At 49.8% G+C, this 12,933-nt stretch overlaps 1 protein-coding gene across 4 annotated transcripts in view; it reads right to left on the bottom strand.

Moving 5' to 3' along the window:
• Positions 1-12,933, bottom strand: part of Rassf2 (Ras association domain family member 2) — a 36,060-nt gene that overhangs the window by 8,241 nt on the left and 14,886 nt on the right. For all 4 annotated transcript variants that reach the window (XM_057781219.1, XM_057781220.1, XM_057781221.1 and 1 more), the window contains exons 2-6: positions 8,974-9,064; positions 6,179-6,254; positions 4,175-4,326; positions 2,144-2,232; positions 1,115-1,275 (exon numbers count right to left, since the gene is read on the bottom strand). In XM_057781219.1, the coding sequence (XP_057637202.1) occupies positions 1,115-1,275; positions 2,144-2,232; positions 4,175-4,326; positions 6,179-6,254; positions 8,974-9,032 (537 nt within the window). In that variant the 5' untranslated portion in view covers positions 9,033-9,064. The remainder of the gene's footprint in view (positions 1-1,114; positions 1,276-2,143; positions 2,233-4,174; positions 4,327-6,178; positions 6,255-8,973; positions 9,065-12,933) is intronic.

Raw genomic sequence — 12,933 nt, 5'->3', positions numbered from 1 at the left:
CACTCTGGCCAGCATCATCCATGGATATAGACAAAGTGGCCCTTACGGTTTCCCCAGCTCAGACTATGCTTCCCTGGCAAGTTCAGGTCTGAGCTCCAAAGAGCAGGGTTAGAGATGAAACCAGATAGGCAAAACACCCACAGAGACCCTTCCTCTGAGAGACCAGCCTCCCACCACGCACTTGCTTCTGGTGAGATTTAAGCAGCAGAAAGGAAGGTAGGGTTCGCTAGCTTGGGGTCCCTGAGCAGAACTGCCACCTGTAGGCTTCCTCAAAAACAGCCATCAGCTCAGGGGGTCAGAGGGCAGCAGAGAAGAAAGTAAATCGTCACGGTCTGTTTTCAGGAAGATCCAGAGAGAACCAGAGAGAGGCAGCAGGTACGGGCAGGCGCCAAGCCCTTGTCTTCTCTAGCTGGCGCCAGGATTTGATTGACAGAATTCTCTCAGTTCAGCCTAGCGGTGGAAAAGCTACAGACGGCCTGCCTGCTGTGTGACTGAGCCATGGAATCAGAAAAAGAGGGAAACTCAAGTCCCAAGGTAGAAATTAGACAAGTTTGTGTCCTGAGCCGATAGGATGAGGAATCTGGGGAGGGGATAATACTAGACTCAGGGAAGATTGTACCGCTCTAAAGATCTCAGCCAACTGGGAAGTATAAAAACCCTTGTTTTGTAACCAAATGGCCAGCCTTCTTGTCTTTTCTCTAGCATGCCACTGACTCTGCAAAGTCATGAAATAAACTCTTGTACTTTCTCTACAGAGTCTCTAGTACTCTTATTATAAAGTGGGGATCACTGTTGCTCACACAGGGTGCTGGGTGCTGGGGGAGGCCAGGGGAGGGACCTGCCAAGACAAGGAGAGGGGTCATGCGATGTGCTCGTGCAGTTTTGCAAGCTAAGCCTGCTTCTGAAATCTCCCACACCTAGTGGAAACTATCCCTCACCCAAAGTACTGAGTATCTCAAGAAGCCAGCAAAGCCCCCATCTCATTCACAACCCTGAGACTGAACTGAAAATGCCTGGCTTCCCTGGGCACCCCACTTCCCCAGGATCACATGGCCATAGCACTGAAGTGGCACATGCCCAGAAAGCAGCGATGTCCCTGAGGTTTTCCCTCTACCTTATGGTTGTAGAAATGGCCATTGATAGAGAAGCGATGGCGTCTGATTCGCCGCTGGTCACTGGATGTCCTCACATTGCCACGGCGACGCACCCCAACATCGCTGCGTGTGCGCATCAACTGTGGGGTGTCCTCCTGCACAGGCTTCAGGCCCCTGGAGTCTGAGAAGAAAGGGAGGGATGGACTGTTTGCTGGTTCCCGATTCCCTTCAAGGCTCACACTGTGGCACCACTGTTTCCCCAGAAACACGTTTTATAAAAATGATTTGCTGCTGGAGGGGACATAACATTTAATTTACGGAGGAGTTAACAGTGCACAGGTTCCAAGCACAGGCCTCAGTGCCGGACCCCAGGCTCAGATCCCAGCTCTGTCCCCGCCATGTTTCCCTGGCATCTCGTGCCTCCATTTTCTGTAGAGGTAACAAGAGCTTCTGCCTGTGGGATCATAGTGAGGGTGTAAGTAAGTTAACACAGAAAACAGGGCTGAGGACAGCACCGGACTCAGGCTAAGCCTGACGCAAGGGCGTGCAAGATGCTGCAAACAAGCTGCCCCAGGGCACAGCCAGGGAGAACCTTGAGGGTCTGACTGAGCTGAAATCAGCCAGTCACAAAAGGATGTGTACTTCATGAATCAGCTCACATGAGGTGCTCAGAGCAGGCACAGTCACCGAGACAGGAAGTCAAATGGTGGCTGCTGTTAGTGAGGGGCCTGACGGACTGGGGCTACTGACGAAAGCTCTCACTTGTCTAGAGGGAGGATGAGAAGGAGCCATAGCCACTCCATGAGGTGACAGCAGCAGGCCATCTGCTTGGATCTGTGTGAATTTGCATGCATTTGCTTGTTCTAGCAGGAAGGGTGCTGCAGGGAAACACTAAAGGCGAGGAGGAGAGAGATTTTAAATTCTTTCCCTTTAACTTTTTTAAAAAAAATATATTGATTCATGTGGATTTTATATATTTATACAAAAAAGTCACAGGTTAAAAACACAGCTGTTGGCACCCACATGGCCTCTAGCTGGAGTTCACATACCTGTGGGGCTAGGTGTCTCGCTGGTGTCAGTGGGCGCGTCCGCTTCGGAAATCTGGACTGTGGGCATGGTGAGGGGCTTCAGGGTGGTGCTGAAGGTGGCAAACACACAGGGCAGATCTGTTTAGCCCCTGAGAGGCCTGTCCCAATTTCATGGCCCCCTTCCTGCAATGGGAGACTTGCCGCATGCCATGCAGGAGGGCATTAGCACACATCAGGCAAACAAGAGACAGGCAAGCTGTGCTGGGTATCCAGGGGGCTGGTCCAGAACCCATTTTAAATGCTGGATGTGGGCAAGGAACTCGGGAGAAAGATGTCCGGCCCCACCGCTGTAGCAGCATAAGCCCCCAATCCATCAGGCCCAGCAACGCCTGTGTGTGGTCTGTATGGAGTCTCAAAGCACGCATGGGGGTCTAGAACTCATTTTCTCAGGATTCCAGGCTCGGTTTCCTTCTGTTGGAAGAATATTTCAGAAACTGCCTCTGGCATCTATGACTCACGAGCGATGAATGCTCTCAGAGCGGCAAGCTGGAGAAGGGACCACAACAGGTCACCTGAGCTGAGATCCGGGTTTGCTGTGGTGACTGGGAGCCCCAAAGAGAAGTGAAGGCAGCTCAGAAAAACACATCCAAACCCAACAGGGGGTTTGGCCTAAAGAGAGAATCCTGTTTGATACCAAGGACCAAGGTGAGACAAGCGGGGGCTTCCTAGGGCCTGTGTTCCTATGATGATAGTGTTAAGGGAAGAAAAGTACAATTGAGAAGCTGCAAGAATTTCTCCTCAGAGCTAAGTTTCAGTCTGCATCCTTTAGAACATAGCAGGTGCTTGGTCCAGGTAGCACCCCTCTCTCTGGGGTCAGGAGCAGAAACTGGCGTTGGGTATCTCACACACAGTCCTGTCCGCAACATTTCAGTTATGCTGGCATCTGGGACACACTTCTGAAAGTCCTTCAAATATTTACAGGCTTCAAGAACCAGCTTGTTGTCAAGGGGAATGGAGAAAAGGTCAAGAATGTGAACTATAGGGCATCTCCAACTCAGGGCATCCTGGGGAAATGGGATTTGTAAACCCACCTCACTCAAAGAACAGAATGTAACAATCTAGAGGTCAGGGCTGAGCAGCGAGGATCTAGTTCACCGGAACTGAAGCACAGCAAAGGCTTCTCTATGCCCAGTGGGCGGAGGGACAACTTCCCTCCTTCATTTCTCTTGGGAAGAGCCAAGGTGGTTCAAGGGTTTGGCTGTTCTGTAGCTATTTCTCAACTGAGGAGAATGATACACTTGGCTGTGGAATGTAACAATGTTCCAGGCAGCCAGCAGAGAGGGAGGGCTCAGTTCCCCTTTAAAGCAGAAAGCACATCACTGTGGTTTTGGCCCAGCAGCCATCCCCACCTCCACCCAGACTCTGGCCCGAACGCCACCCACCTCAGCAAGTTTCAAGGGGAACAAGGCTAGTCACTTGATCTTAAAACTGAAGTCCCAGAGAGAACAAAACATCTTCCTGGTGCTGGTAACCAGCTGCTCATTTGGCCATCGGAGGTGGGAGATCATGGACCTTGCAGTGAGGACCAACAGCGGACCCCCTAGACTACTGCCTGTGTGCTATGACCTGGTCCAGGTGTACAGGAGACCCCTGGCTGACCTCACTTGACTGCCTCAGACAGAACATTCCTTTTCTTCTATTAGGTTCCACCAAGATTGAGAAAGCTTTGATCAGGAGGTTCAAATCCTAGATGTCCCTGGAACAGGCCCAAATCCAGCTGGGAGGATGTGTATGGGTTGGCGCCCTCTCAGAAGCCTGCAAACTTGGATCAGTGAGACTAAGAAGAACCCTGGAGAGTCCAGGGCTCTCCTGGAGGGAGGACCCGCTGCCACCCCGTTCCTCAGTGCTTCCCCTTTGCTGACTCAGAACCGCTCTTCCTCACTCTGTCTATGGAGTCAGGTCAGAGGCCCCTTTCTCCCCATCCCAAACCCACAGCAGACAGCAGTGGGGGTTCTAAGAACTGGACCAGGAGCCTCAGCTTCTGTCACTCACCCCTGTGCGCCCAGGTTACAGCCAGAGTGCCAGGAGGAGGAGGATGGAGGCGGACGGATGCGTTCGTGGTCGTCCTGCATCTGGAGTCGAATGGGCCTGCGCAGCCCCCAGGAGATGTTCAGCAGCCCCTCCACAATAAACTCGTCTTCCTCCTGCCATGAAACAACCGGGTGCTGAGCCCAGAGTAGACCCAAGGGATGCGAGTGGTGTGCTGTGGAGTCCCTAGCTCTCTGCAGTTGACCTCAAAGGTCAGAAGCACAAAACTTTCTGTGGAGGGACTAAGCTGGGCGAAGGCAGCATGTGGGAGATTCCCCAGCAATGTTCTCCCAAACCCCTGTGTCTTTGAATCTGAGATATACGTGTGCAATTCATCAAACCCTCTTATTGTCCTTAACCTAATGACTTTAAGGAAATCAGAATACAATGGCCACCAGGTATGATAGCTCTGGTACCAGTACTGAGGAAGCTGAGGCAGGAGGATTGCCATCAGTTCCAGGTCAGTATGAACTACAGAATGAGCACCTAACTAAAAAAGACAAGGAAGAAAGAAATAGAGAGGGGGAAAAAAACAAAGATGGAAGGAAGGAGGGAGGGAGAGAGGGTCAGAATCTTAAAATAACAGAGACTGGCCTTACTAATTAGAAGCAAGAACAAAACCCTTGAGCGGGCTGTTCACCTTGTGTTTAGCAATCCAACCGACTTGGGTAACGGGGACTCAACGCTTTCCCCCAAGTTTACTTACAGAACATGCTCCTGAAGCAGAACTGTTGCCTTAAAAGGTGTCAAGTGTCTGCCAGCTGCCGGGCTGAATTTTTAAAGCAAAACTCCCCTGTGCTTGTCATAGTCTAACATACCCCGACTTCCCAAGAGGTGAAGAAATCCTTCAGGAATTCCAAAGCTATACTCAAAGGTTGTTGACTAACAAGAAGTCCAATGTAGAAGCTCCCTAAGTGTACCCGCCCCCCCAGCCCTATTCAGGCTGCGAGATCTCAGAGAGGAGCTACAGAGTCTTCCTGCTTTGATTACAAGATGTTCCCACAGGCTATGGTCTAAATATTTGGGTCATTGCTGGTGGGAACCTTAGGAAGGAGGTCTAACTGAAGGCAGTGGGTCATTGAAGTAACTTCCTGTACATCTCCACTCCCTACCTGCCATGAGGTGAAGAAATTCTACCATGTGTTCCCACCGCCAGCATGTTCTACCTGGGCACATGAAACCATGCATAGACCATGCCCTCTGAAAATGTGAGCACAAATAAATCCTCTCTCTTTTTTAAGTCATCTGCTGGGCTGTGCATTCATGGCTGCACAAAGTAATCCCAGGATAGAAGCAGACCAGCCATGCTCAGTCCATGCTAACAGCCCAGCCACCAGTTAGCCCCCTACGAGGGTTAGGCTTCTTTTCTTCCTTCTGAACCCAAGCTTTCATGAGTGTCAGAGCAGGGCCATGCACACCTTCCCAACATCTGCTCGGTGATCAACCGATCTGAGCCAGAAGATCGTCCTCATGGGGAGAGTGAGACAAAACAAGATGGCAGAGGAATGCAACAACCTTAGGGCAGCTGGTGTTCTTAGGGAGAAGGGCTTTGTGTGGGCAGGGCTGTTTATATGGTTTCCAGCTGGCCAGGACTGGCATTGCGCCTTTATTTTGCCTAATAGCAGGGTGGAATTTAACCCACACTAGGACTCGAAGCGAAGTTCTTTAAGAGACAGGGAAAGCCACTGTGCCTTGTTTTCTGTTCCCTAACAGCTTCCCTTAGCGGCTGAAAGTCACCGTGTGCTCTCTCTCTCTGTGAACTAAATCACCAGGTACCGATCACTTGAAAATGTGTTCTAGGCAGCCAAATGCAATTGAGCACAAGTTATTCTAACCAGATTCTCTACAGTCTATAGAGACAGATATGAAATGAGGTAAAAAAAAAAAAAAAAAAAAAAAAAAAAAGGACACCCATTGACATCCTAAGTCCCGGTGGGGTCATTTGCCATGGCAGGAGGAACACCTTACCTCTCGGTGTCGGAGCTGCAGGTTCTGGCCTTCATAGTACAGGTTGTAGGTCTTCAGATGGAGGAGAAGTTCATTCCTTGGGGGAGAATTACATTACCAGCTGAAGCCATCACAGTGCAGCCATTCCCTCTCCTGCTCACCTCCCAACTGGCCTCAGTGATCCTTTGAGTCTTTGTACACATGGGTGTTCAAACACACACACATGTACACACATGCATGGAGAGTTCTGCACCAACCACCCCATCGGCACCTTTCCCCATGACCACGGTCAAGATAAACATTAGGAAACAGCTTGGAACATCATGGCAGCCTGTAGACAAAGACTGGCATCTCCAGCATTCTGCCCCAACCCACAGGCTAGCAGGCATAAGTCACAGACTCAGAGACAAATGCCCTATCCGTGCCAGCAGGAGTTCTCCTGCTTCTTGAACCTTCCTTCTCTACTGCTTGCTGTGAGTGAGGACAGGGTGGCTGCTATTGGCTTTCACAAAGCTCTGAGCCTTTCAGACCTTTTAGGAAGTTGATAGGGATAACTTAAGACTGTAGGAGGCTCAGCTTAAAGCACTGTGGAAACCAAGACTGTGGATCACAAGAGTCTGTTTTCTTCAATGGAAGGAAATGAATGATGCTTAGTCACCGGAACACCAGAGTGAAAAGTGGGCAGTCAACCTGGTGATTCTTCTACTGTCTCCACCCGAATCCCCCAATACCCTGAGCATTGTTCATACCTCGATCCTGCAGTGAATAGAGCGCATCCCTATGACAGAGGACCCATGTACTTGGCATCTTCCATTAATAGAACCTATCCTGATGCTTATCACAGAACTTTCTCCAGGCCCTACCCTGAGCTCTGTTTATCAGCCAATAGAATCCATTCTTATTGTAACGATCACAGGTCACAAGTTCTACTATGTTTAAATGTGTAAGTGCCCACAAAGATGGCACCATCCTGAGTTCCATTCTCCGCCCTCCCACTACAGGCCATGAGGTTTGCAAGGGGTGAGGATGACAAAGCCCTGCTATGTTTAGCGAATTCCCATAAACAGAACAGATAAATAAAGGAAGTTATGGTCACGCAATGGAGCAACACAGCAATGAATACACGGAAGTACCACATACTACACGGATGAAGCTCCTGTGTCTCACGTTAAGTGGAAGATGCCAGACCCTTGGAGAGCCGTGAACAGACATGGGCCTGAGGAACCTTCAGGATCCTGGCAATCTTCTACTCCTGATACATGTACCTGCTGTTTATCACTCCATGAGGGACACCCGGTGACAGCTTGGGAGGCTGCCTACCTTGTGTGCCACCTGCTTCTCAGGGAAGAGGTAACCGAGCTCAGCCCTTCTAAACCCAGCAGGCCAGTAGGAAGATTTTAGATCCCAATAGAGATTGCGGAAGTCAAACCCACAGGAGAATCCGTGAGAATCAAGACAAGTTAAACCTCAGTGAAGGAGTCATTCTACGCAAGCTGGACTGAGTTAGAGAAATATGTGACCCCACAAAACCCCAACCAAAGGCTTGCTGTGCTATTCAAAATTCTTGCTCACTGGAAGTCTCCAGGGAAACCCTTTGGTGAAGATTCGAGAATGTTCTGGATCTCATATAACAGGCAGCTCTACATGGCCAAGTGTAATGTCTACAACAATTTAGTGTCTGATAAGCTAAATAATTTTTAAAGGTGGGGAGTGTCCAAGAGCTAAAATCCCTGTGCTGGGCACAAAGACACGTGGTTGGACTTGCAGCAGGAAAGCTAGTGTGCCTCTTTCGTACCCGAGGCCCTGGGCTTGATCTCAAGGGGACTGGAATCAATGTCTACTCAACCGCTGGTGTTTTATCAACAAAGCCTGTTCCACAGACATTAATGTACAGGAAGCCATGGACCAGACCCTTCTCCTTTTTCCTCCCTCATAGTATGGAATGACCTGGGCTTGGGTTGCTAGGCAAGTATAGCAAGAGCTACATGCCCAGCTCCTTTTTCTTTTTAATTTTGAGAGAGGATTTTACTAAGTTACCCTAACTGCCTTTGAACTCAGCACAGCCCAAGCTAGCTTTGAACCAGCAATCCTCCTGTCTTAGCCTCCCAAATTGCTGAAATTGAAGGTGGGTGTCACCAAGCCCCACGGACCCTGCCTCATGCCTATTTTAGCCAAAGCCAGGGCTGTCCATGGCTCACTACTGCAGCCTTGTCTTTCCCTAGGCAACACCACAGCAGGGGCAATGAGCTGCGTTTGTGTCCATTTGTGGCAACTGTGACAAAATATTAGAGACTGGGGAGCCTCAAAACAATAGGATTTCATCTCTCAGTTGAGGCTGAGGAAGTCAAGATGAGGCGACAGCTGATTTAGCATTCAGCAAGGGCCGGCCCTTCACGTCTCCTCCCTGCTTCCTCCCATGGCAGAAGGATGCGCCAACACCCTCTGGCTTTTATTAAGTCCATTCATTCCACAGATAAGGTTTCCACTCTGAGAGAAGCCCACATCCCACTCCATCACCACAGGCTTCAGACTTCACAGGGAATTTGGGGATGCACACACTCAGAGCCTAGCAAGCAGCCAACAGCCAATCCCTCTCTCTGGAAGCCTTAAGTTCCCAAAGGTGCTGGGTCCTATTAGCCCTTTTCTGGTCAGGCTGGATTGACTGGTTTTCATCTACAGCTGCTGGTTATCTCTCCCCCTCTCACTAGTCCGCATTTGGCTGCTATCTGCTCACACAGATGAAACTCCTCTCCCGGTGGCTTCCGTCTACCCACAGAGCCCTGGCACTGGCTGAGCAATACCATGAGACATCTTACTTGGACATGTATTTATCCTGTCCGCACGGGACCAGGGCAGTTTGGTGCGTGTAATCCATCCTTCCCTTCTCGTCTCATCAGAAGGAGAGGCCTGTAATTGAAAGGAGAAGCCAGAGTTGAGAGCCAGGCTATGACCTTGGCAGATCCAGCAGGAGACAGAAAGAGACAAAACCAGCCGGAATGGCTGCTCTTCACCCAGATCCACAGCCGGAGCAGCCCAGAGTAAGCAGAGCTGATGAGATGCCATACTGACCCTGTACCCTCACACCCTAGAAAAAACACCACGGGATAGAGCAGGACTTCTGCCCCAGCCAAGGAAAATATGAAAAACAAAATTGGTCCAAGGATGGCCAAGGAGTCTTCTCTCGAAAGGACCCTGCAGGGACCTCCCAAAGTCTACTGAAGTTGACCGAGGGCAGGGAACCACCTGAAATGTCCAAATAAGCCATGCCCAGCAGTGCGGCCTAGCTCCGTGAGCGCCCCTGGAGTGCAGAGTGCAAAGGCAATTGGGGAAAACAAGTAACGGATTAGGAACCCTGTCTCATTTGTTCCATCTCACAGGAGTATATGCATGCCTACACAGCCCAAGCATATGAAACCACATATTCAAATCTGGTCCATGATAGACCAGCCTTCATCCACTGACATGTGTAACTGTGGGTCTAGCCTTCACCCACTGACACATGCAGCTGGACTGTGTTCTGTTGTGGGTCTAGCCTTCACCCGCTGACACGTGCAGCCGGACTGTGTTCTGTTGTGGGTCTAGCCTTCACCTGCTAACATGTGCAGCTGAATTATGCTCTGTCGTGGGTCTGCCCTCCGCATTAGATGATGCTTGCCAGCCTCCCTGGCCCCTTCCTGCTCAAAACCAGTAGCACTGCCCCCACCACGACAATCACAAAGGTGTCTAACACTGAGCATGGTGGCACATGTCTGCAATCCCAGCACTTGGAAGGCTGAAGCAGGAGGGTCACAAGTTTGAGGCCAACCCAGGCTACATAGCAAGTTCCAGACAAGCGTAGACTACAGTGAAACATGCTCAGCCAGTGCTAGCCCATCCCCACCACTCTACTGTACTTATTCAGCCAGTGCTAGCCCGTCCCCACCACTCCACTGTACTTAGCCAGTGCTAGCCCGTCCCCACCACTCCACTGTACTTACTCAGCCAGTGCTAGCCCGTCCCCACCACTCCACTGTACTTACTCAGCCAGTGCTAGCCCGTCCCCACCACTCCACTGTACTTACTCAGCCAGTGCTAGCCCGTCCCCACCACTCCACTGTACTTACTCCAGCAGGTGCCTGCCCTGCCTTCCTCCCAGTTACCACCCCCAGACACTACAGGCACCAGGCATCTTCCCCGACAGACTTTAGCATGTCTGTCATTAAGCAGAATTCACTGTGTTTGTGGAACCAGAAGGGGCCTGCCCTGATCATACCTTGAACTGGACTCCAAGGGAACTGAGCCAGACCTCTGACCCGCAGAACTGTCAGACAATAAAACTGTGTCGTTTTAAGGCCCTGAGTTTGGGTGATTTGTTCCAGCAACTATGAGAAATGAACAAAAGGTTTCCACAGCCAGAGTGCGAGTCATAGCCCATCTGTGTACTCAACAGGGGGGCCCTAAGCACACAGTGGGGTCTAAGTTCTAAAAACTTTGTTTTTTTTTTTCAAAAACCCATCAAAATCTGACTGCAAAAGCTGAGTATATACTGTACAGGAAGAAAACAAGAAGGCGGGCAGACTGCTTTAAAAGCTTTTCTTTCCTTCTGAAGTGGCAGTTATTCTCACCTAGCAAATCTCCCGAAAGGCCCCTTCCTGCGCCCTTGCAGGTTTTCACACTCCACGAGCATGGGCCGTGTGTCTAGCTGTGCAAAGCACACGGTTCCTGCTCTCAGTGTGCAGGGCGGGTAGACAGAAGGAGTAAATGGTTCTGTCAAGGGAGGGCAAGACCATGGTGGCCCCCAGGAAGGACACGACATCTGAGTTTAGGTTGGGGCCCGGGGACCAGCTGGATTCAGCAACCCCCCCTCCCCCACTAAGGTGTCAGTGCCAACAGTACAGGGTAGATGTGTCCAGGCAGAGGCACACCTGTTGCAGAATACTAGTTTAAGATGAGTTACGTTTGTGTATGCTGTGGAACATTTGTTTAATGATGCAAAGATATGTGGCGTTTTAAAATTTTTTATTTATTTTTTACATACCAATCCCAGTTCCCCCTTCCTCCTCTCCTCCTGCTTCCTCCCCCTTCCCCCATATGCTCCTCAGAGAGGGCGAAGCCTCCCCTGGGAAGTCAACTAGGTCTGCCATATCAACTATGTTGTGTTCTTTTATGTTGCATTTGTTTAACTCTGTAAAGTTGTGCTACTTTGCCTGCCCAAAACACCTGATTGGTATAATAAAAAGCTAAACATCCAATAGCAAAACAGGAGAAAGGGTAGCTGGTGTTGGTAGGCAGAGAGAATAAATAGGAGGAGAATTCTGGGAAGAGACGGAAGATCAAGAACGGAAGGAGGGGAGGATGCCAGAAACCAGTCACCCAACCATATAGCCAGACATGGAATAAGAAGGAAAGCAAAGATATACAGAAATAGAGAAAGGTAAAAGCCCAGAGGCAAAAGATAGATGGATAATTTAAGTTAAGAAAAGCTGGCAAGAAACAAGCCAAGCTAAGGCCGGGCATTCATAACAAAGAATAAGACTCCGTGTGTATTTATTTGGAAGCTGGGTGGCAGGCCCCCCAAAGAGCCAAAGAATAAAAAACAACCAATAATGGCAAACCCTTTGTACAAAATGGGAGTGTGAGCCTCTGAGTCAGAACAGACAATGTCATGAGGTAGCCTAGCCAAGAGAGTGGGCAGAGGGAGAGGAGCCCCTAGAGGAGATGCGGTGTGCTGACAGCCTTTAGGACAGGGTATCCCAGACAGTGGTGACAGTGGAGCAAGGAGCTGGTGGTGCAGCCCAGGGAATGGATGGGACACTTGGAGCTGGAAGTACATGAAAGTCATAGGGGACTTTGGTCAGACATTCTATAGGCGGGTACCAATGACAACCAGATACATGGTAAAGAATTGTTGGGGACTGTGGACCTCCAGACCCTGAATTTCCTATGATGCCCCTGCCTGTCGGAGTAAACAACTTGTTTTCCTTTGCTTGCAGCTGCTCTGAGCAAACAACTTGTTTTACAGCTGCTCTGAGTACGAGACCCTCAGGAGTTCCTGATGGCAGGGGAGTGGTTTCTGGTGGGCTTGCATCTGAGAGTTAGGGTGTGGCCATTCGTCAAGGAGACCCTATATAAGCTGCCCTGGACCATAATAAAGAAGACATTCCTCTCTCTCTCTCTGTCTCTCTCTCTCTCTCTCTCTCTCTGTCTCTCTCTCTGTGTGTGTGTGTGTGTGTGTGTGTGTGTGTGTGTGTGTGTGTGTGTGTATTTCACTCTCCAGGCCGTTGCCAGACTCACAAACCGTACCATAGGACATATGGCAGGTGTTGCGCTACAAAGAATGAGACTGACCACTAGTGATTTTCTCACCTCAAACACAGGAGAAGTGCTATTGTAGTCTTTTCTTTGTCTAATTCTTTCTTCCTTCTATTATTGTTCTTCTGAAAACCCTTATCCCCTCTATCTAATACCATTCATCCATCCTCCATTCTGTGTATCCTCCCAACCACCCATCATCCTCCCACCCATCCGTCCATCCTTCCTTCTATCTATCTATCTATCTATCTATCTATCTATCTATCTATCTCCATTCATCTATCTATTCATCCATCCATCCATCAATCCATCATCTCACCCATCTTTCTGTCTCCTATTCATCCTTCCATCTTCCATCCCTCCTCCCCATCCCTCCTCCCATATATATGGCCATCTATCCATCATCATCTTCCCATCCATCCACCCATCCATCAATCCATCCATCCCTCTTCCCATATACCCATCCTCTCATCTGTCCATCTATC

Source organism: Chionomys nivalis, chromosome 9 (genome assembly GCF_950005125.1).
Source record: "Chionomys nivalis chromosome 9, mChiNiv1.1, whole genome shotgun sequence".
Lineage (NCBI taxonomy): Eukaryota > Metazoa > Chordata > Mammalia > Rodentia > Cricetidae > Chionomys > Chionomys nivalis.
Note: the sequence above shows the minus strand (reverse complement) of the source record. Positions and strands in the feature narration are given on the sequence as shown.